Genomic DNA, 24508 nt, shown 5'->3' on the forward strand with positions numbered 1-24508 from the left:
TGTTTTTGTTTTTGATTGTAGGTAATGCCACCATTTCTGGCAAGAATGTCAGTCGACATATTGATTTTACCAGTAATATTGTCAAACGTCTGTTTTAATGACTGAACTCTCTTTTTTAAAATTATTTTTATTTTTTTATAAATTTTTGGCTGTGTTGGGTCTTTGTTGCTGTGCACAGGCTTTCTCTAGTTGCGTTGAGCAGGGGCTACTCTTTGTTATGGTGCGCAGGCCTCTCATTGCAGTGGCTTCTCTTGTGGAGCACAGGCTCTAGGCACGCGGGTTTTAGTAGTTGTGTCACGTGGGCTCAGTAGTTGTGGCTCGCGGGCTCTAGGTGTGTGGGCTTCAGTAGTGTGGCACACAGGCTTAGTTGCTCCACAGCATGTGGGTTCTTCCCAGACCAGGGCTCGAACCCGTGTCCCCTGCATTGGCAGGCAGATTCTTAACCACTGCACCACCAGGGAAGTCTCTGAACTCTCTTTTTAAATCATTTCAACCTAATAGAGATGTATTATCCTTTGCTTCTCTATACCTGTCAGTGTTTTTCTTGGCCAGTGGGTGGCGTGTTCTCATCAAAGTTGATGGTCAAAGAGAGATGTAGAAAAAGACATTACCCAAGATATTTTATTCTTGGATTTTCACAGGATTGATTTGACTCTTGATGGTCTTACTGTAGTAGACATGAATTGTAACCAGTGTGTACCATTTTATTTTCTTTTCAATAAATGGTTGGTTCTAGACATTAAATTTTATACCCTAAATTTTGTAGTTTATAGGAATTCTAACACTGTGATTTTAAATGGAACATTTCCACAGTTAGAAAAGCATATGGAAACAATATAGATACATGGATTGCTATAGATTTAAACGTATAACATTTAATTATAGCTGCCATTTTTCCAAAATGGAAGAAAAAGTTCAAGGCAAAAATTAGATATTTTTTGAATATCTCTTCCTTAATAGATGAGCCAATTTTCAATTGGTCTGGAACTATTTCTACAAAGCCTCCTAAAATAAGTAGACCATGTGTTTGGTGACGAAATCTCTATTTCTGTTTTATTCTAGTCACATCGAGTACAGTATGCACTTTCACATCAGGGCACTCGATTTCTGCATGCATGGACTCCACTAAATGCAATTAAATTTAGAGCCACATATTTATTTTAGATACCTCCCTTGGCCTAAAATTTGCTTTCAGAAAAACTGCCAAGTTTTTATTATAAATACACTGTGGCTTAATATTGTGAATGTTGTCCAACTACCCAGGTGGCCTCTAATTATATAAGGACATGAGGGGGCTCAGTCTTCACTTTTAGTGTTATGAAAATATTTAAGTATTTTAAAATCAAATAACTTTATTCAACTCTTATCTCAATTTCCAAATCTGAAAAATCAAGCAATCCATTAAAAAAATTATAGATAGCTATAGATATAAATATCAGTCTTAATACTTACATTGCTTTTTTTATTAAAAAAGTACATTGTTGCTTGCTTTTTAATAAAAACCTACATATAAGAAGCTTTAATTAATATTATAATGTGGTAGGATTTGGACCATGTAATTTTCTCATTTAGACTTTCTCATTCATTTTCTCTAATCTGATCATATGTCTTTCTACTATTTTCCCTCTTGAGGTAACTTGGTTTAATGCCATTTTCATTTTTCACAATGTTGCTGAAAAATTTATTTCTTTTTTCCAGTCACTGATATAGAGAAGTTTATTTAATCTTGATTATAATTCTATTGACATTTTAGTAGCTAGCCCATCTATAATAAGACACTTTGAAAGAGATATTACCATCCATTAAAGTATATGTTGCTTTCCACACTGATAAACTTTGAGGAATGGGGGCTAATGTTATCTTTTTATTATATTAAATACTTTCTTAAATATCTGTAGGTTTTTGTGTTTTAAGGTCTTTGTTTTAGGTTTCCAAAATAACAATTAAGTTTCTGAATATTTTCATCTCTTAAGAAATATTTTCTGCTTTTTTAAAAGTCAGGTTTATTGAAGTATAATTGCCATCGAGTAATATTTCCCCTTTTCAGTGTACAGTTTCAGAGTTTTAGTAATCCCATACAATCATGTTAACCATAACCTTTATCAAGATATTCGAACAGTTCCAACACCCCTCAGATTTTCTCATACCTGGAGGTCAATTCATCCCACCCCCAGCTTCTGACAACCTTTGATCTGTTTTCTGTCATTATTTTGCCTTTTCCTGAGTATCATGTAAATGACATCTATAGAGTCTGGCTTCTTTCACTTAGCAACATGCATTTGAAATTCATCCACATTGTTGCATGTATGAGTAGTTTGTTCCTTTTTATTGCCTAGCAGTATTCCATTGTATGGATGTGCTTCCATTTGATATTCATCCACAGTTGAAGCCTATTGAGTTTTTTCCAGTTTGTGGTGATTATGAATAAAGTGTGCTTGTATCTAATTTTTGTATGAATATACATTTTTTATTTATCTTGGATAAATAGCTAAATGTAGATAAGTGAATCTTACAAGTTTAGGTTTAAATCTGTGGAAGACTATTAATTTGTTTTCTCAAGTGGATGTGCCATTTTCTATTACCACAAGAGTTCTAGTTGTTCAACATTCTTCCACATACTAGGTATTGTCGGGATTTTTAAAAATCTAGATATTCTAATAAGTGTGTACATGTGTCTAATTATGATTTTAATTTGAATTTCCCAGCAACTAATGATGTTGATTATCTTTTCATATTTGCCACCCATACACCTTTCTTGATGACATCCCTGTTCAGACTTTACCCAATTTTTAATTGGGTTGTTTTCTTGTTATTGACTTTTGAAAACTCTTTCTATATTCTGGATAGAAGGCCAGCTATGTGTTTTGCAAATATTTCCTCTTAGTTAGCTTGTCTTTTCATATCCCTAACAGTGTTTTTCCAAGAGTTAGTTTCTGCATCTTTTTTTTTTTACTGTGACTTTAGTCTATCCTCTCTTAGTTTCTAAACCGTCATATTAACAAATTTGCTTTGATTTCTAATGAAAAAATTATAACTTTTGGAATTGGAAGAGGCTAGAAGAAAACAGGCTCTAAATATAGCATAGTTCTGTATAACATTTACTTGAGTAATGTAGCAATGAGGAATTCTCTTGGCTGAAAGTAGCAGAAAATCCAACTTCAGTGGCTGAAACAAATAGACTGTTTTTCTTCATTACAGTCCGTTGAGAGTAGGCAGCTGCTCACAGGGATTCAGGAGCTCCAAGTGATCAGAGCTGATGTCTATGTGTTTCCCTGGCCTTTCTCTTGCAGTTACAGGTTGCTACTACAGCTGATAATATCCACAATCAGGATGAGAAATAGAGGTGGGGAAACAGACAGTGTTTATACCAAAACAGCAACACTTTCATAGAAGCCTCTCATCTACTTCCAGTTGAATTCTCGCTGGACAGAACTGGGTCATGTGGCCAGGCAGTGCTGGGAGGAGGGAGTGGAAAATGGGGGTGGGGTAAGGTGAGCCTAAGTAGTGTTTGCCTCACGCAGCAACTTTAAATAACATCAAAATACAAGAGTCAACACAGCTGTCTGCAAGAGCGGAAGACAGAACAATCAGAATCTAGTTTTGAACTCAAAGTTTTTTCCACACTTCTCACCAAGCAGCTAAATTCTAAAGGCATTGTTCCAACCAAATCTCACACACGCATATAATAGTAATAATAGAAATATAGCAGCTTTTATAATAAAAGTATAAGAATAACAAGTTATGGTTCATGAAGCCACATACTTTGTCTTCTTTGGCTGACTCTTGAAGGTAGCATTTTACATAGTAGAAAACTAAGGTGCACAGATAGTAGGTCCCTTAAAGTCACATAGAAAAGGAGTAAAGGGCAAGAAACTGATGATATAGATTTGTCATCCCTTTCCTACATCTCTGTACCAATCAGGGTTTTCAAGATCAAGAAGAATGATTCAGTGTAAAGTTTATATTGTGATATTGTCTACATAGTCTATGATAAATGAGAGCTAAGAAGCAAGAATCCTCTTGCACTTGAATTTTAGCTGTTTGTTTTAACTCTAACTGGGAATTCTGTTGTAAATTTGGTCCACAAGAGAAGCTTTTATGACATTTGTACTTGATATTCTCCCAGTGACAAACTTTCCATCCAGAAAAGATAGGCTATCTGCTTTTTAATATAAAGAAAAGTAAAATTTAAACTATTCGCTTAAAATATTTTAAAACACTCCTTCTATAATGAACATTAATACTAATTCAAAGTTTTAGAAACAGCCAATATATTTTTTTTCATATTTTGGCCCAGGTGCCTAACCTACTGACTAGAATAGCTTGTAAGTAAATATTAGTTGAATGAATGAATAAATGGATCTTTTTGAACCAACTCACCACAATTCCACTGCCTTTATTGAATTGATCTGTATTTGTAAATTTTCAATAGCTTAGAATAGCTTCTAAATATACAAAATGCTATTGAATTTGTGGGATTTATTCAAGGTTAGGAAATTATTGACTAAGATGTAAACTAAAACTCTATACAAGAGTCTTTATAAATTATTTGACTTTCACTAGGAATTAAACCCATAATATCCAATAGAATGTGCTTAGAAATGCTGTAGGTAAGGTTGCCAGACATTTGGGGACCCAAAAGATTCAGAGGACCATAAGCCCCATGCACTGTCCCTTGAAGAAGCTCATACAACCATTTTCTGTCTTCCCTTCAGAAACTTTCTCAGGGTATCTGGGAAATACTTTAGCTTTCCATAACACCTTTCTTCAAAATTTTATACTTTTACAATTGTCCTTGAAAAGTAAGATAGGCAGGGATAGGTTTTGCCCCTTAGGAAGTAAAAAGCTAAGAAACGTTCCTAAGATGACATAGCTAATGGAAGTAGAATTAATATCTCCAAGTTTTGACTTGACTCTATAACTAGACCATGACCTTTTTAGCTCACTTTTGAAAACCAAGTATCAGAATCTATTGTATTTTATAGGAAAAAAGACTGACGCTAACACTGGATTTATTTCACTTAATCTTAGTATGTTATAACCAGAAAAGAGGATTGAAATGCTATTTCACTTTCATTTGGAGTTGGTGCATTTGTTGGTTTCAGAATCGTATTGTTGATTGGCAGCCACCACTTGTATAGGTGGTAGACACCATATAAAACCCAGAAACTTTTATGCAAAATATAAGTACTTGTGACATCTGCACATCTGTTTCAACACATGCTGCCAAAATAGTAGTGGTCCGATGTTGTCTCAATATAAGAAAACCTGATGTGGTTAAAAGAGGAAACATTTGGGAGGCAACTGGATATCAATTTCTGTACCAAATTGGCCACTAACTAGCTGTGCAGTTGTGGTTTTGTTATCATCTCCATGGCTGTTTTCTTGTGTGTAGAATGCCTGAATCACAAGTTGTGAGAATTAAATGAACTCATAAATATAAAACGCTTAGCACTACTCTTGGCCTACAGTAAGTCCTTGTTAAATGTGCACCAGAATCATATTTGACTCCAAAAATTATTTACTGAACATTTACGAGACCCTTCTCTCAGTGCGATACAAGTGTTGTTTTATAGCTCACTAATTATTACACATCAAAAGAAAATATATAGCTTGATTCATTAGTTCAGGGTTTTACAATCTCAGCATCATTGACATTTTGGCAGATAATTCATTATTGTGGGGAGCCGCCTTGAGCATTGTAGGGTGTTTAGCAGCATCCCGGCTACTGGGCATGTCGACTACTAGATGCCAGCAGCACCATCCCTCTCCCCATTTGTGACAACCCAAAATGTCTCCAGACATTGCCCAGTGTCTCCTGGAGGCGGGGGCAAAATTCCCCTAGTTGAGAACTACAGTCTTTGATCAGTTCTTTCTAAAAGTGTTCATAGACTCCTAGTCCTAGAGGATTCTTCCTCAAAGATCCCAGGGTCAAATACATTGGGAAACATTAAATAATAATGATAATAGTAATGATAATAACTAATTTTTTATGCACTTACTACATCCTACAAACTGTTCTTATCTTATTGAATCTTCACAACAGACCTAGAAGTTAATTGATGCCTTAAGCACATTTTTCAAATGCAAAAATTGAGCCCCAGAGAAATGAAGTAACTGACAAAAATCATACAATTAATAAGTGGCCCAGGGTTTGTTTCCAAGTCATCTCCAGAGCCTGTGCAATTATCTATATATAGTACTACTTCTTGCATAGCACGTTTTTAAGTTCACAGTTCAAATTGGGGTGTTAAGGATAATTATTCTTAATTTGTATTTGCTTTATCTCAGGCTCTTACAAAATTAGTTTTTCTTCTGTGCTTCAGTTTTCCTCATTTTTTTTTTTATTGAAGTATAATTGACATATATTAGTTTCAGATGTACAACATAGCAATTTAATATTTGTATACCTTGTGAAATAATCACTACAGTAAGTCTAGTTTAAATCCATAACCATGAATAGTTACAATTTTTTTTCCTTGTGATTAGAACTTTTATGATTTACTCTCTTAGTAACTTTCAAATATGCAATACAGTATTATTAACTGTAGTCACCATGCTGTCCACTGTATTCCCATGACTTATTTTGTAACTGAAGTTTGTACCTTTTTGCCCACTCCCAACTCCCCTCTCTGGCAACCACCAATCCATTTTCTGTATCTATGAGCTTGGTTTTATTTGTTTGTTTGTTTTGTTTTTTTTAGATTCCACATATAAGTGAGATCACGTGGTATTTATCTTTCTCTGTCTGACTTATTTCACTTCGCGTAATGCCTCCAAGATCCATCTACATTGTTATGAGTAACAAGATTTTACTCTTTATTTTTTTTTTGGCTGACTAGTATACCATTGCATGTATATACCATATCTTCTTTATCTATTTATCCACTGATGTCCACTTGGGTTGTTTCCATACCTTGGCTCCCCTAAATAATGCTGCAGTGAACATGGGTGTGCATATATCTTTTCAAATTAGTGTTTTCATTTTCTTTGGATAAATACCCAGAAGTGAAATTACTGGATCATATGGTAGTTCTATTTTTAATTTTTTGAGGAACCTCCATAATGCTTTCCATAGTGGTGCACTAATTTACAACGGCACCAACAGTACATGAGGGTTTCCTTTTCTCCACATGCTCTCCAACACTTATTTCTTGTCTTTTTGGTAATAGCCATTCTGAGAGGTATGAGGTGATATCTCATTATGGTTTTGATTTGCATCCCGTGATGGTTAGTGATGTTGAGCATATTTCCATGTGCCTCTTGGCCATCTGTATGTCTTCTCTGGAAAAATATTCAGATCCTCTACCCATTTTTATATTGGATTGTTTCATTTTTGTTTTTGCTGTTGGATGAGTTTTTCATATATTTTGGATATTAACCTCTTATCAGATATATGATTTGCAAATGTTTTCGCCCATTGAGTAGGTCGCTTTTTCATTTTGTTGATGATTTCCCTTGCTGTGTAGAAGCTTTTTAACTTGATGTAGACCCATTTGTTTATTTTTGCTTTTGTTGTCTTTGCTTTTAGAGTCAGATCCAAAAAATAATCTTTAAGATTGATATCAAGGATCTACCACCTATGTGTTCTTCTAGGAGTTTTATGGTTTCAGGTCTAACATTCAAGTGTTTAATCCATTTTGAATTAATTTTTGTGTATGGTCCAAGATAATAGTTTAGTTTAATTCTTTTGCATGTGGCTGTCCAGTTTTCTCAACACCATTTATTGGAGAGACTGTCCTTTCCCTATTGTGTATTCTTGCTTCCTTTGTCATAAGTTAATTGACCATACATGTATGGGTTTATTTTTGGGCTCTCCATTCTGTCCTATTGATCTATGTGTCTGTTTTTATACCAATATCATATGGTTTTGATTACTACAGCTTTGTAATATAGTTGGAAAACAAGGAGTGTGATGCCTCCAGCTTTGTTCTCCTTTTTCGAGATTGCTTTGTCTATTCAGGTCTTTTGTGGTTCCATATAAGTTTTAGGATTGTGTTCTATTTCTGTGAAATATGCCGTTGGAATTTTGTTAAGAATTGCATTGAATCTGTAGATTGTTCTAGGTGACATGGTCATTTTAACAATATTAATTCTTCCAGTCCATGAGTACAGAATATCTTTTCATTTATTTGTGTCTTCAATTTCTTTCATCGACATCTTATTAGTTTTCAGTGTACAGGGCTTTCACCTCCTTGGTTAAAAAAAAGTAGTTTTTGTTTTAATCAATTGATGACAACCATTCCTCCTCCCCCAATTATTTGCTACATGATTGTCCTCATAAACATCCTTGAATGCAAACAAACACGTCACTCCTCCGGAAAAGATGACCGCAATGACTCCAGACAAACTCATTTGGCCAGGAGCCAAGGAGGGAGAAATTTGCTCTGCTTGGGGAAGGCAGAGAATGTTTAACAGAGAAGACAATATTTGAATTAAGCCTTTAATGATTGTGTTAAACTTAGATAAATAAGAGTCTTCCTGATGGAAGGGCATTCCAAACAGAACATACAGCATGTGCAAAAGCCTGGGCAACTAAGAGGGTATGATATGTTTGGGTAATGCTCAGGGAGGAGAAAAGGAAGTAGGAAAACAAGACGAAAGAGGAGGCTGTGCTCTGCATTATTTTCACTAGCTTGACTTTTGTAAGAATTTGACTTTGCAACCTTTACTGTAAGGGCAGCAGACAGCCAAGAGCACAGCAGCAGTATGGTCAGGTAGGTACTTGATGTTGATAACTAAAGTCTATAGTGTTTTGGTGGTAGAGAGACCCAATTAAGACACTAATTCCGTGCTTCGAGCAACAGATAATAAATAAGTTAGGATGGAGCAAACGGGTCAGATTTGAGAGAGTTTATTAACAAGAGAAACAGGCAAACAGGCTGGAGAAAATCCTCCTCTTAAATGGGCTGTAAGAGCAAGTAAGTGGCATTTATTTGTGGAAGGACCATTTCTGTGAAACAGAACGATACACTTTCAAGGAAATAACATGGAAACATGTTTAGCAGTTATTTTGGTAACCTAAAGAATTTGCATGAACAGGTCCCAGTTCCACAAAATGGTCTTCTGGAAACTTGCTCTCTTCCTGTTCAGATTTCCCACAGAAACTGAATACCCCAGTTATTTAGTGGAAACATAAGGATTAAAGGTGGATCCTCAGTAGTGCTCCTACTTTTCTGCTCCAGACCACTTTGTCTTTCTCCTCCTAAATATGCTACCTGGGAAAGATGAATCAGCATTAGTGGAGATTCAACCAAATATATTTGAGACATGAGCCAATAAAAAATGTTGGGAAATCAGTCCCAGACATTCAATGAATGGTTGTTGAATGGATGAATTAATCAAATTTTGAACTCACCTTAATAATTTTTGACTTAAGCATATAAAATAAGATCAATAGAAAGGAAAAAATCTTCAATTAAAATTCTCCCGTTTCATCTTTTACTGATGTGGCTAATGGGTCACTCCTGAAAAATACTCCAGCATAATACCAAATGGACTTTTACCCCTGTGCCTTATGCAATAGATATTTACAAATTTATTATTTAAATCTTCAAAATGAGCATATAATCAAGCATATTTAATCGTGTTATTTTTTCAAAATATCCTCTTCAAACTATCCTTTAAAAGTCATCCTCTATACTTCAGTTTATTTAAAATTGAGCAATTTATTTTACTACTGATTTCCTAACCCCCCCATCCCTGGTAGTTTAAAGGAAAAACAGTTTTTCTGTTATGTTTCAACAATTTCTATAGTTGTGTCTAGAATCATAATTAGTAATGATACCTGCTGTCTAAGGAGTACCTGCTCTGGATGGCGTTTTGAAAGTATTCTTTCAAAGAAAAATAACCATACTGGCCGGGACAACCCCCATCTTCTTGAGGTGCATTGGGCAAGGCGGCGGTGCTGGGGAGGGGAGATGTTGCGGTCGCTGTTAGTGACCCTGTGGCGCGTCTCTGTGGGACCGGGAACTTAAAAATAGCCAGAATGGCAGAAAATGGTGATAATGAAAAAATGGCTGCTCTGGAGGCCAAAATCTGTCATCAAATCGAGCATTATTTTGGTGACTTCAATTTTCCACGTGACAAATTTTTAAAGGAACAGATCAAACTGGGTGAAGGTTGGGTACCTTTGGAGATAATGATAAAATTTAATAGGTTAAACCGTCTAACAACAGACTTTAATGTAATAGTAGAAGCATTGAGCAAATCAAAGGCAGAACTCATGCAAATAAGTGAAGCAGAACTCATGGAAATAAGTGAAGATAAACTAAAATTAGAAGATCTCCAAGCAAACCCTTCCCTGAAGTGACTGATGAGTATAAAACTGTTGTAAAAAACAGATCTGTTTATATTAAAGGCTTCCCAATTGATGCAACCCTTGATGACATAAAAGAATGGTTGGAAGATAAAGGTCAGGTACTAAATATTAAGATGAGAAGAACATTGCACAAAGTATTTAAGGGATCAATATTTGCTGTATTTGATACCATTGAATCTGCTAAGAAGTTTGTTGAGACCCCTGGCCAGAAGTACAAAGACACAAAGACCTGCTAATACTTTTCAAGGCCGATTACTTTACAGAGAAAAATGAAGAAAGAAAGCAAAATAAAATAGAAGCTACATTATGAGCTAAACACGAGCAAGAAGAAAAACAAAAGTTAGCAGAAAATGCTGAAATGAAATCTCTAGAAGAAAAGATTGGCTGCTTGCTGAAATTCTCGGGGGACTTAGATGATCAGATGTGTAGAGAAGATTTGCATGTCCTTTTCTCAAATCATGGTGAAATAAAATGGATAGACTTTGTCAGAGGAGCCAAAGAGGAAATAATTCTGTTTAAAGAAAAAGCTATGGAAAGCAAAAGACGCGAATAATGGTAACCTACAATTAAGGAACAAAGAGGTCACCTGGGAAGTTCTAGAAAGAGATGTGGAAAAAGAAGCATTGAAAAAAATAGTAGAAGAGCAACAAGAATCCCTAAACAAATAGAAGTCAAAAGGTCGCAGGTTTAAAGGAAAAGGAAAGGGAAATAAAGCTGCCCAGATTGGGTCTGCTAAAGGAAAAGTACAGTTTCAGGGCAAGAAAACTAAATTTGATAGTGATGATGAACATGATGAAAATGGTGCATCTAGACCAGTAAAAAGAGCAAGAGAAGAAACAGACAAAGAACCTTCATCTAAACAACAGAAAACAGGGCTTCCCTGGTGGCGCAGTGGTTGAGAGTCTGCCTGCGGATGCAGGGGTCACGGGTTCGTGTCCCGGTCTGGGAAGATACCGCATGCCGCGGAGCGGCTGGGCCCGTGAGCCATGGCCGCTGAGCCTGCGTGTCTGGAGCCTGTGCTCCGCGACGGGAGAGGCTGCAACAGTGAGAGGCCCGTATACCGCAGAAAAAAAAAAATAATAATACAACAGAAAACAGAAAATGGTGCCAAAGACCAGTAATTTAGTAAACATTTTTTATTCATTTTAATTAGATTTTAAGCTGCTTTTGTCTTTGGAGGCTTTTAAACAGAAAACCGAATTAGGTCCACTTCAATGTCTACCTGTAAGAAAGGAAAATTTTTTTATTGTTTAACTTGTCTTTTTGTTGTTGTTGTTGCTGTTATCCAAACGAGTATGTTTTTATGTATAATTCTGTTTGTGTTCTTTCAGATTATTCAAATATCAAAAGAAACATTCTTCCACTAAATTGCCTTTGTAATATGAGAATGTGTTAGTACAAAGTAATAAACTGTATACTGCATAAAAAAAAAAGAAACAACCATACTAAATAAATATTCTTTACCCATTTTTCAGATGGGCAAAAAGAGCATCAAAGTGGTAAAGTAGTTCACCCAAGACCTCATAGTTCCCCAATTGTATTATAAGGCTCAAACGTAGGTCCGTTAGTCAGCAAAACCTGTATGCTTTCTGTGACATCATTCTGGGTCCAGATTTTACCCCCCATTTTTTCTATTTCATCTAAATGTTAACATGAACCCATAGTTGATATGTTTTTCTGTATTACTAATTCCAAGAATCTCTTACTTTAGTTGTCTTTGCTCCTGAATCTCTATAGTTATGAATTATGAGTGTGTATCAGTAACACATTCCAACTTGCATACCTTCCAACATTCAAGGAAAAGATATTGTAATCCCAGCTCTGTGGAATATTAACTTAGAAAACTATTTTTAAAGTGTTACCTAGATTCAGGAAATAACTATATACATTATTTTTATTATGTATTTGAGAGATAGAACTATAAATAATGGTAAAAATTTTTACCAACAGCGGCTTTTATAAAACCAAATATAAAAGTTTTATTACTTGATAAACATGGATAGCCAAATTAAAAAGTGAATAAAAGTGATTGCCCTCTCTTCTCTGCCCTAACCACCACCTGCCCGCTCCCCCCGCAAAAAAAAAATAGGAGGGATTTTTGGTCCAAATCATCAGGATAATTGATTCAAAGCTATTTCACTTTGTGATAGGGAACTTCTGTCTTACAGTGAAAACTTATTGTCCTATCTGCAATGAAAGAATTGATATTCTTAATGTTCTTACACGTTCTTTTTTTATGTGAACATTTTAGGTGTATCAATATATGCATGAAACGATAACTGTTAATGGCTGTCCTGAATTCCGTGCCAGGGCCACAGCAAAGGTAAGACTTGAGTAACTTTAAAAATATACTTAACCCCAGTGATCTAGTAATTGATTGTGCGCGTGTGTGTTTCAGGTATTCTCGTGTGTACACTGTAAGAGAATTTAGACATCAGTGGCAGCCCAGAGTCTAGAACCAGTACTACTTCCCAGGTAAAAATCCTAATGGAAAATTGAACGTTTCTGCTGCTTCTGTAGCTTAAGAAAGGAGAATGATTTCATTAAACTCACTGAATGTTCATTTGGCACAAGCAAATCTGCTGGTTCATTGTATAAATACTTCTTGGTTTTCTGACACATTCCTCTGATCCAAAAGAACCTGTTCCCTATTCAACGCATGAAGATTTGTACAAGTCTAAAAGTTTGACTCAAGCTAGACATGACGAGAACTCACTTGATACCCACTGATGCAGGATTCTTCCATGTACTCAGCAGAGTAGCTGAATGAATATGGTGTTGACCTAAAGGGAAGGTTTGTTACCTGTTTTGGTAGTGACCACATTTGCTCTTGAAAAACTCAAATCCAGAGATTGCAGAGACCTTCCGAATGAAAATGTTACAGCAGTAGGATCATGAAATTATCTGGGAAACAGACCATAGGAAATAATAGTTTTAAACTAAAATCACTAATGCAGTTCTTACTTTACAAGTACAGAAATGTTATAATAGATACACATTTGCTTTTTAAAAGCTTTTCTCTTTCTAATATGTGTAAGAAATAAGAACTGCTGAAAATAATCAGAATTTTCCATTTAATTCTTTTGTGTTACATCACCGCTTGTTTGGTTTCTCTCCTGATTTTTTCAGTTTTCATTCTGTAACTGAACACTATAGATTTGTGATTTTTTTGTTTTTTGATTTTTTTAACCCAGGCAAAAAGAGGGTATTATTATCATTACATCATGCTTTGCTTGTACTGAAGTGGAACACACACAGAAAAATGATCCCTACATGGTTTAATTAAGGGGAAAGTGAATTATGTAGTGTTTTACCATTCTCATTTCTTATTCATGTAGAACAGCAGGATAGCAGCATAATGTTGCAATAGCACAATATTTTCTGGTTGTTTCTGGGCTGTCTGCATTGCATCCATGTCAGCCATTAAAATCTATGCATGACAGCAAGGTTTGCATGAGCAAATGCATGTAGCTAAAAGCAAGCCATTATTTCCATATCATTCACTATCTTTCACTAAATGCAGACAGTAGCATAATGCTAAATTGATGTGATAATGCTGTGTGTGGAAAAGAATGTACAGTCGTTGGGAATCAATATTTTCACAGTGTTGAGTAAATCACTTTATAGTAGGTATCTAACCAACTGTGGTTAAGGCAGTTTACCAGAGGTGGAAAATAAGAAGCAGGCAGAAGAATCTTTTCTTGATAGAAACTATTTAAATCTTCTCTATGGAGGGGAGGGGGGTGAAAACTAATGGTAAGTTGTTTCCTTCAACTTGTTTTTTAAATTAATATATATGAATTTTAAAATAAAGTTATATCCATATTAAATGATATTTTGTACATCTAGGTATAAAACCATGGAGTGCTCGTTTTGCCTACGTTACTGCAGTAGTTGAAATATTAATGTAAAATATAGGGGAAAAAAACCTGTGCCAGATAAGAGGACCTCTCATAATAATATGGAATATTGATATGAAATAATTATAATCTGTTTGAATCTATTATTTTCTTTTAGCTTTTTTTTCTTTTAGGCATTTTCAATTAAAAAAGAAAAAGAAACTAAATTTTCTAAGCCAGTGGTTTGGCAATAGCAAAATTCTAGATGTATTCACCAGTATATATACATATAAGTGCTCATCAGCGTATTGAATACATTTATGTGCAAACACCAAGTTAGACCGTGTGTCATACAAAGAAGTGGAAGCCACGATCTCGGCCCTTCGGGTGCCCATGGTCAACATATATACAATATATACAGTAATTATAGTTTATGTACCATATGTAGGTATTATATGTACCAAAGCTATTTGGAGTCCAAGAATAGGAAGATTTGCATCTAACCAAGGTTAGTGGGAAAGATGTTTATGAGGAAGGGAAATTTTTATCAAAATGGGTAAGGTCTAGAAAGGTGGAAATATCAATAGTTGGGCTGAGCTTTACCAAAGAAAGGAATTATAAAGGACATCTAAATGAAGAAAGCCCCCTCCCTTTCGTGTTCTTTCTTTCACAGGAGAATGCTATAAAATAGGAGGAGTTGCCAGATCTACACACTGCAAGTCATGTGATGAGCCTTATTTCCCTCGTTTTTATCACCAAATGACCATCTTTTCTTTCAGGCAACAGTTGCAGCTTTTGCAGCTAGTGAAGGCCATTCCCACCCTCGGGTAGTCGAGCTGCCAAAAACGGATGAAGGCCTTGGTTTTAATGTGATGGGAGGAAAGGAGCAAAATTCCCCCATTTATATCTCTCGCATCATTCCTGGAGGGGTGGCCGAAAGACACGGAGGCCTCAAGCGAGGAGACCAGCTACTATCAGTGAATGGAGTGGTACGTTCATAACATAATCAGAGGTTTTTCTCTCTAAGCACATTCTTGTTTTTCCCCTGCTGTTACTAAAGTCAATGTTGAAATCCTAGAACAAATCTTAATTTTGTGTCCAAACAGCTTCCTCAGCATTGATGGATATTAAGCCTACAAAAGCAGCAATTTTATAGTTTTGATGTCTCATTTTGTCTTATTCAGGGATGATAAGTAGGACCTAGAGGAAAAATCATCCCAAGATATTATCCCAACTAGTAGAATTTCCCCCATATAATACTATAATTGAATTAATATTTAAAAGAACATAATTTCAAGTCACTTTTATTCAGTTATTATGAGCAAATATACACATTTAAAAAATAAAGCTAAAACTTCTCACTCTATATATTTTTCATTTTCATTAAAGAGGAAGAATAATTTTAATATGTGTAATAATAACACACATGGGAAAGGCTAAAGCACAGATAATTCTGTAAGCCGGGTATACAGCTAGAGTATAACAAAAATAGATCAGCCTCTTTCCTGGAAAAGTTTGATTATATTATCTATCATCATATTTATTTTAGTTTTCACATGAAGTTAAAACTAAGAACATACATTTTTTTCATAACCTCATATTCTTTGGATGCCATTACCTCCACATGTAATAACGAGTTGTTAATGAAATGGCTTCATGTGAAATGAATAATTTTTCCCCATAACTTCTGCTTAAATAAAAAAATTAACCTTAAAGCATAAATTTCAGAAGTATAGATAGGAACATATCAAAGCTTACTTTTCTGTTCACCTAGGATCTGTCTTCTAAGAACTTAAGATTTTAAAAAATAAATTAGATTTGGGTTATTTGTGGCCATACTGATTTCTGCTAAGGACATAATATCCAAAATAAATGAATTTGGAATGTGATATTTTGTTGGTAACTATGGAGTAAATTCTTCTATTTATATCTTGCATTTTTTTTAGCCTGATTAGTAGCTTTATAGGACCCCAAATCATTCATTCAACTCCACTGATCCCTGCTGTACATCAGAATCATCAGTCCATGAATATTTTATTTCCCTTAAGCATTCCAATTCTAAAATTACCATTTCATTTACTTTTTTCTATGCAACAATGCTTTGAGATGAGCTTTTTATTGACTTTTAGATAACTATGACTTTTCAAAGCATGTTTCAACTGATAATTTTATAGTCAAGCTTTCTAGGAGAGGGCTCTAGAGCTAGGTCATGCAATTATGTCACAGAGTAATCTGTGCCTCAGTGTATGAAATTACAATTTCTCTGAATATATTGGGTAGATCAAAAGAGAGTATAGATTTTAAAACATGAGAAGTACAAAAAAAGAACCAAAACTATATTAATAGTAAGTGTATATATATATAAAGGAACAGTAAATATATATCAAATCAATTTAATATGAGTTGACTTTAAGCTATCTGTCAAAAGGGCTAAAGAGCCTTTGTTTAACCCATACATTTGCAGAGAACCCAGCTGCTGCCATTTCATAACCACTCATCCATTCCTTGCAATGACCATGTGACTTTATCTGGGAGTCTGCGGGAGCAGTTGGAGCAATGAAATCAGACACATCAGGCTCTACCACTCAATATCCATATTTTTATGGATTAATATCCCCTAAACCTGAATTTTCTAATCTGAGTAAGGGGAGTAGTGACTAATTTGAAGGGCTCTGATGAAAATTAAAATGAGGCAAAATGTCTGTTGAGAGCTATCCTGTGATAATTTGGTTATACACACCTTTGATAGGTAAGTGTGGTTACTGCAGAATGTTGAAAAGGGTTAGCAGTCCCCCTATGATATTGCTATTGCCAGCTATAAGTTTTAAAGCAAATTCTGCTACACATATAGTCATATTTTAGCAAACATTTACTAGCAAATAGGCATTAATAGACTCATACAACCTCTTCCGTAAGTTTGATGATATCCTAGTTCTCTGCCTATTCAGATATTCCAGTCATTACCTTGAAAAAAAGGTTTACTTGAGGCAGATGAAACAACGTTCCAGAGCCAGGATTTTGTTATCTTTCTATTCAGCATCAAACAACCAGAAATTCTACTAGAGGGACAGTTGGAAATAAGAAGCTTTAGTGTTCAACTTAGGCCACTGATCCTTCGGTACAGGCTGTGGGCCTCCTTAAGAGTTTTGTAACCTGGTCATGCAAAGGTGGGGGACATCTCCAAAATCTCTAGTATTCCACTTATATTTAAAACCTTTAATTTTGTCGATTAAGTTCTATTTATAATGCTAGTTAATAAGTCACTAATTGTGCCAGTGGGAGTCCATTTCTGACATATGTTGCTAATAAAACAAAGCATCAAGATGGGTATAACAAATGCTTTTGTAGTGACCAACCTCTAGAATGTTGCCTTGGTAACACTCTATAATGTTTGCTGACCACATAGACTGCTTTAAGCTTCTAAGTTTGGAGTTTAAAACATGGTACATCTATATAATCAAACTATACATTATAAACTACCTATTTTAAAGTACTTAAAAGTAAGTTATATACATTTTAACAGTACTAATATTTATCAGATATTCATCAAAATGTAGTTTTCCTTCTGTAAATGAGAAATTTCATGACCCAGTGGGTTTCCAATAGTCACACAAAGTAGTTAATCCAAGGCAACAACCCTGGGCTCCTAACATTGAATCCACAAGTCTTTTCAGGATAAATAATTCCAGGCAGATAGCAGTATTTAATGAAAAAAAAAATTCTGTAATGGAAGGGCCAAAAAGAGAAAATGTTAGCAAATGATCAAATTTACACTTTAAAATAAAGTACCATTTGGGGAAATTAATATGGAAGATTTTCAGAACATGCCATTCTAAACTGAGAACAAATTTTGGAAGGAAGTGATTTGAAGGGCTGAAGCAAACCTTACTACTTCAGTACAAGTACTCTGGGGAAAATTTCCTAGTGTCCTACTTGAAAAGTAAAGAAATTGTTGCATGGACCTTTAAACGTCTGAAAAGACACATGAAAAGATGTCTTAATTATGCATGTTCGTTTTTATGCCCTACCTGCTTTTAGAAAGGATATATCATGATATCTGATAAAACGTAAAATATGTTAATACGGATTTATTAACATGGCATGTTAGGTAATGAAGTGGGATAGAAGGGAAGAAAATCAATAAATAGAAATAAAGAAAAGCTACAGCAGTAGAGCAAGTACTTTTTTTTTCTCTTAGCCTCTTAGAAATCAAAGCAGAAGGAAACTTATACCAGCTCAGCTAGCATTGGTAGGGATTTTTTTCTATCCCTGAGTTCCAGGAGAAATTTCCCATGGGATTTTTACAAATGAGATATTGAATCGCCTGATAAAATTTTATAGAATTTTACACAGAGGCTTTTTGCGCATGGCTACTTCTTAGGTCAATCCTCAGTAAAAACTTAGAGCTGAATGCTCAATTAAAATTTAACGGTAACAGGAGGTCACAGTGTTATAGTTAGAATTTATAGCTTTCTAATGATCTCCTTTTTGCCCTTTTATACCAAAGTGTTTCATCAGCAATTTTGAGAAGGACCTAAAGGGCTGTATATAAAGGTTACAGCCAACATGCAGCCAGAAGGGTCAGTAAATACATTTAGTGATTGAGTCTGGATACAAAAAATATCAATAGAATGGTACAACAGGCCTAATTTAATAAGAATCTACATGAAGTCCTGCTCATTTGTCCAGAAAACTAGCTACCTATATGCAGAATCAGGAAGGAATGGCTAAATAACAAGGCAAATTTACACTTTAAAAAAAAAAAAAGCCCAGGGGATTTCAATTGATTTCAAGAGAAAAATGAAGCAAGTTGAGGGGAAAAAAAAAAAAAAAGCCCAGGGGATTTCAATTGATTTCAAGAGAAAAATGAAGCAAGTTGAGGGGAAAAATGAAAAACACAAAAAGATGTTAATGTAATCATAGGGGCCATTAATACAAGTATCATGTACAGACAGAGGAGGAGACTGGTCCAGCTCTGAATATGCTGTTCAGCTCACACCCCACTGTACTTTGATCGTGGTTGCATCCTTGGAGAGAACAAGAAGCTCATCCAGAGTCAAGCAGTCTTGTACAGAAAGAAGGACTTGCCTTGTTCAGGGTAGAGAAGAGACTCAGGGGAACGATGGCTGCCTTCACTTGTCCTCCATTGTGTGTGGCAGCAGATGGCAGAACCAAGACCAGTGGATAAAAGCCACAGGGAAGGCAGATTACAGCTTATTATAAGGAAGGACCTTTAAACACATAGGGAAAGACTGAATCATTAGGCAGTATGTGCCCATCATTTGAAGTTTTAATCAGAGATTAGAAGACTAACCAGCAAGAAGAGTATTTCAAAATATGTGTACAATGTAGAGGACTGGAACAGTTGGTCCCAAGGTCCCTTCTAACTGTGTACTGTGTTTTCAGATGGGATTTTGCTGAGACTCCTAAATACCCCTACACACACACACACACACACACACACACACACACACACACACACACACACACACACACACACACACACACACACACACACCCCTCCTTATACAGGTAAGTAGGCTCTACCTACTCTCTGTGTACCCTACTAATGAGACATTTTTTCTTGAACAGAGCATTAGACATATACTACAATATAATGCTTTTTATTTATCTAGCATTTTACAGTTTATGAACAGTATTTACCTAAAATTCTCCCATTTGTTCCTCAAAAGTCTCATGAAAAGGGTAGGGTCAGAGTTTGTTCTCTCTCTCTCTCACACACACACACACACACAAATGGATACACACACATGTGCACACACAGGCCCACACCAAATACACACACAAGAAGTGAATTTCAGCCTTTATTGTGATCATAACCGATGCTTACCAAATGTAATAACTGGTTACTTAAAAAGTTAATCCCAATGAAATCTGAATAAGCTCCGTGGACTGAGCCTATGTCAATGCCCTGGTTTTAATATTATACAGTTGTTTTAAAAGATGTTAATATTTAGGGAACCTGGGTAAAGGGTGCATAGGACCTCCCTGTACATTTCTTTTTAACTTCCTGTGACTCAATAATTATTTCCTAATAATTTTTTAAAAGGAAGAGAGTCCACAAGAATCAACCTGAAATGTGATATCCTCCTGGTGCTGATGGGAGAGAGGACAGGTGGAGACAGGAAGGCACAGGGCAGAAAGATAAAATAAAAGCATAAGAACTTTAAAAATATGTCATAGTCAAAAGAGACCTTCATTAGCTCCTGAAATCCAGGCATTGTTTTAGAGCATCATTGGTAGGGAAATTGCAGTTAAATTTGCCCAGTAGTTAATCCTAAATAAAGCTGTTGATACAGTGTATGAACAGCGCTAATTGATTTTTAAGCATAACAGATGAATGAGTAAAACTTGAGGGATGGGACAGCATAAATTGTTTTCCTGGAATCTGGCTTTTCTCCCATTTTATAAATACCTATGCCAAGTTAAGGGTGAGTCCTCACAGCCCAAATTATTTATACAGAAAGGCTATCAGGTGTGGAATGAGGATGAAACACAAATTAGAACTGTCTAGATCTGAGCTCTGTGAACCTACAGCATCCCAGATGGGAAATCTGTATTAAATCTTACTTATCTATTATCTGAACAAAGAGAAAATATACATAAGAAGATACTTTTAATTACTATGAAATACACTATAAGATTTCTATGGAAATTTAAGCTCTGCATTAAAAACACATGCCCCATTGACAGCAGTAATTTTTGTTCATTGCCTTCAGTCTTAGAACAGCACCTATCTAGTCAAAGCTCCATATATATTTGTTTAACTCCAGGCACCATTGTAAGCACTTTACATATTGAATTTATTATTTCCTCATAATGATCTTTTGTGGTAGGTGCTCTTTTTGTCACTCTTATTTTACAAATGAGGAAACTGAGGAAGAGCGAGATCAAATGACTTGCCCAAGTTTGTACAGCTACTGAATGACAGAAGTGGAGAGTCTAACCTGGGCAGTCTGGCCTTATTCATCCTAATTTAAGGGTAAATAAATATCTTAGCCCTTAAAAGATGAGTATTTTCCTGTATGGTATAGAAATGATCAAGTGGTTTTTTTAATTTTTTTTAACTTTTATAGGTTTGCATAAGCATTTTTTGTTGGGAGAGGGTCTGTTGTTTTTCTGTTTCTCATAAAGGGCTTTGACCTTTAAAAAGTTAAGAACCATTCCTAAAAAACAGTAGCATTTTGGAAAAGGAGGCATTTACTTGAATTCAAACGGCTCAGAATCCTGAGGGGGTGCAGAGAGTTTGGTATGAATGTGTTTGATGGTCCCATCCCTGCCTAACCCATCACTCCACCTTGTGTCAGGCACAGAAAGCACAGGGCCAGAGTGTGGCCTGAACACCCAGTGACAGCCCTGATCCACACTCACTCTTGGGGGTCTACGCGGCTGTTAGAGGGAAGCCATACAGGCATAAAGAGGGGGAAGGCAAAGCAGAGCCTCAGCTTTTGGGTCCCTGTAGAGGCCTGGCATGAGCATCCCTGAGTTCTAGGCTAGGAGGCCTCAAGTAAAGCTATTCTCAGATTCTCTTTGCCAAGGAATTGTTACCAGATTCTTTACCTTGCTGGGCAGCTGAGTGCGAGATTGTTTGGGTTATAATTAAATAGGAGTGCAAGCTGGAATTTCAGTTAAGTGCTGAAAATTTTTGTTCTCTGAATAATTTCATGTGGCACTCCACTCACAGCTGTGAAGCCTCCAAGACAAGTACGATTATGTTGCCTTAACCCAGTCACTTTAGGAATGGCACAAACAAGGCAACATAATCCGGTATATTTTGCAACATCGAACAGGTAGTGTTCTAGTCCCCTTCATTCTGAATTGGCTCATGATAGATCTTCTCACTTAAAAAGCAGAATAGAAGAATATCGTGCTATCCCAACCGAGCAGGTAACCATAGCTCACAGGCCAGAACTGCTACATTCCCGCCCTGCGATTTCAGCCTACAGGGACGGGCACCAGGTACATTAGCTCTCAGACGTTAATAGACCAACTTGAGCTTTGAGCATACCCTGAGGTTGTGCTGATGAAACTGACCGAAAATGTATCAATGCCAGAATACACTCACATTTAGCAAGTATTAAAGTACAGGTCTCTATATGCTGGAAAGCATTCCCACCCATGGGGTCAGACTGGCCGAAATCTCTATTTAGATTGCTAGTAATGGGTATTTGACTATTCAGTTTTCTTCTGGTACAGTCTTTTTCGTAGTTATTTTTACCATTTGTTGTTTGTGTTTTTCTCATTTTGTGCTATTTTAGCAATACTTTTCATTCATTCAACAATTATTTGTAGGGGCTTCCCTGGTGGCGCAGTGGTTGGGGGTCCGCCTGCCGATGCAGGGGACATGGGTTCGTGCCCCGGTCCGGGAAGATCCCACATGCCGTGGAGCGGCTGGGCCCGTGAGCCATGGCCGCTGAGCCTGCGCGTCCAACGGGAGAAGCCACAACAGTGAGAGGCCCGCGTACCGCAAAAAAAAAAACAACAAAAAAAACCCCCAATTATTTGTAAAGCACTTATTATGTGACAGCTGCTAAACAGAGACCTGGGTATAAATGTGAACAAAAGAGAAAGGGTTATAACCTTCGTGGAACTTTCTGTCCGGTAAAGAGTAGAAAAATAGTGATGATGATAATAATAAACATACAGGCATACCTTGTTCATTGTGCTTTGCAGATAATTGAGTTTTTTACAAATTGAAGGTTTGTGGCAACCTTGCATTGTAAGATGATGGTTAGCATTTTTTAGCAATATTTTAAAATTTAGGTATACATATTGTTTTTTTTAGACATAATTCTATTGTACAATTCATAGATTACAGAGTAGTGTAAACATAATTTTATATACACTAAGAAACCAAAAAGTACGTGTGACTCACTTTATTGTGATATCTGCTTCATTGTGGTGGTCTGGAACCAAACCCTCAGTATCTCCAAGGTATGCCTGTATACATATCCATGTATATGTAACTGGTGGTATAGCCATCACTTATCCCAGCATAAAGGAAATTCCCCCAGAGATTCAGTTCAGTTCCACACTGGTCAGAGTAATGAGATTTTTACTCCATGTGTGTATTAGTTTCTGTGGCTGCTGTAACAAATTACTGTGAACCTGACGCCTTAAACAATAGAAGTTTATCCTCCCACATTTCTGGAGGTCAGAACTCAGAAATCAGTTTGAATGACCCCAAACCAGGGTGTTAGCAGGGCTGGACTCCCTCCAGAGGCTCTAGGGGAGAATTTGCTTCTTGCTCCTTGCAGCTTCTGTGTTGAATCTCCCTCTACTTCTTTCTTACAAGGACACTTCTGATTGCATTTAGGGCATAAGTCTAGGTAATCTCATCTCAAAATTCTTAAGTTGATCATATCAGCAAGGACCCTTTTTCCATACAAGGCAACATTTACAGGTTCCAGTGAATAAGACCTGATGTCTTTGAAAACCATTATTCTAAATTCAGAGGGCTTACAAGTTTCCAGGACTATGGAAAGGGATCACTTGTCCACAGACCATGAGCACACTGGTTTTCCACTCTCAGGACAGTATGTGCTGAGTATTTTCCACCTACTCCTGGTTCTGACAATGCAACTTTCTTTTTCCCCTCCCACTTTGAATACTTTTCTCCTTTTACTTCTGCCTGTATAATCAGTGAAGCTTTTCATCCTTCTCTTCCTCCTGCCCCCCGCCCCCTGGCCCCAATCTCTATCTAGTCTTTGGATAACGGGGGGGTAAAATGCATTTCTGCCTTACTGTCAAAGTCAAAGTCTTTCAGCTGTTTCTGAGTTCTTTGTTTGCTCTGTAGATGTAAGCTGAAGGAAGCAAAGGGGGAGGGGAAGTACAGAAAAAACACAAATTTATATCAGTACTTCAGAATATAACACTGCTTCATAATGAAGTGCTATAACAAGTGTTAAAGGGGGAAAAGGGGAAGAAAACAAGGTGCCATATAAAAGAATAAGAGGAGCTCCTTTTAATAGTGTTAGGGATAGCCTCTTTGAGGGGTGACATTTAAGCTGAGACTAAGGGCAAGGACGAGTCAGTCATCATCAGAAGAAAGCTTGTGTGAAGGTATCCAGGCAAGAAAGTCCATGACTTGCAGTGTAGGATTGTTACCTACCAGGGTTCTTGGCCTTCCTTAGTCAATAGAAATTGATAAGAAACCAGACAAGAAATTCAGGCAAGGCTTTACTGGGGCCCCTGCTACAGTACGGGGGAGCGAAAATAAGTAACAGGTTCCCTTGCTCGCTCCCCAAGGAGGGGCGAGCTCATTCCTCTATGGGGTGAGGGTAGGGGTGTGTCCAGGGTCTGGCCGGAGGGATGGCTTAGGTGCTTT

At 36.4% G+C, this 24508-nt stretch overlaps 1 protein-coding gene and 1 pseudogene across 7 annotated transcripts in view; both read left to right on the plus strand.

The window, feature by feature from the left end:
• Positions 1–24508, plus strand: part of LIN7A (lin-7 homolog A, crumbs cell polarity complex component) — a 392447-nt gene that overhangs the window by 187132 nt on the left and 180807 nt on the right. For all 7 annotated transcript variants that reach the window (XM_060306831.2, XM_060306830.1, XM_060306827.1 and 4 more), the window contains 2 exons: positions 12573–12644; positions 14940–15149. In XM_060306831.2, coding sequence (XP_060162814.1) covers positions 12573–12644; positions 14940–15149 — 282 coding nt within the window. The remainder of the gene's footprint in view (positions 1–12572; positions 12645–14939; positions 15150–24508) is intronic.
• Positions 9923–11603, plus strand: LOC132597956 (lupus La protein homolog pseudogene; annotated as a pseudogene).

This window comes from Globicephala melas, chromosome 10 (genome assembly GCF_963455315.2).
Source record: "Globicephala melas chromosome 10, mGloMel1.2, whole genome shotgun sequence".
Lineage (NCBI taxonomy): Eukaryota > Metazoa > Chordata > Mammalia > Artiodactyla > Delphinidae > Globicephala > Globicephala melas.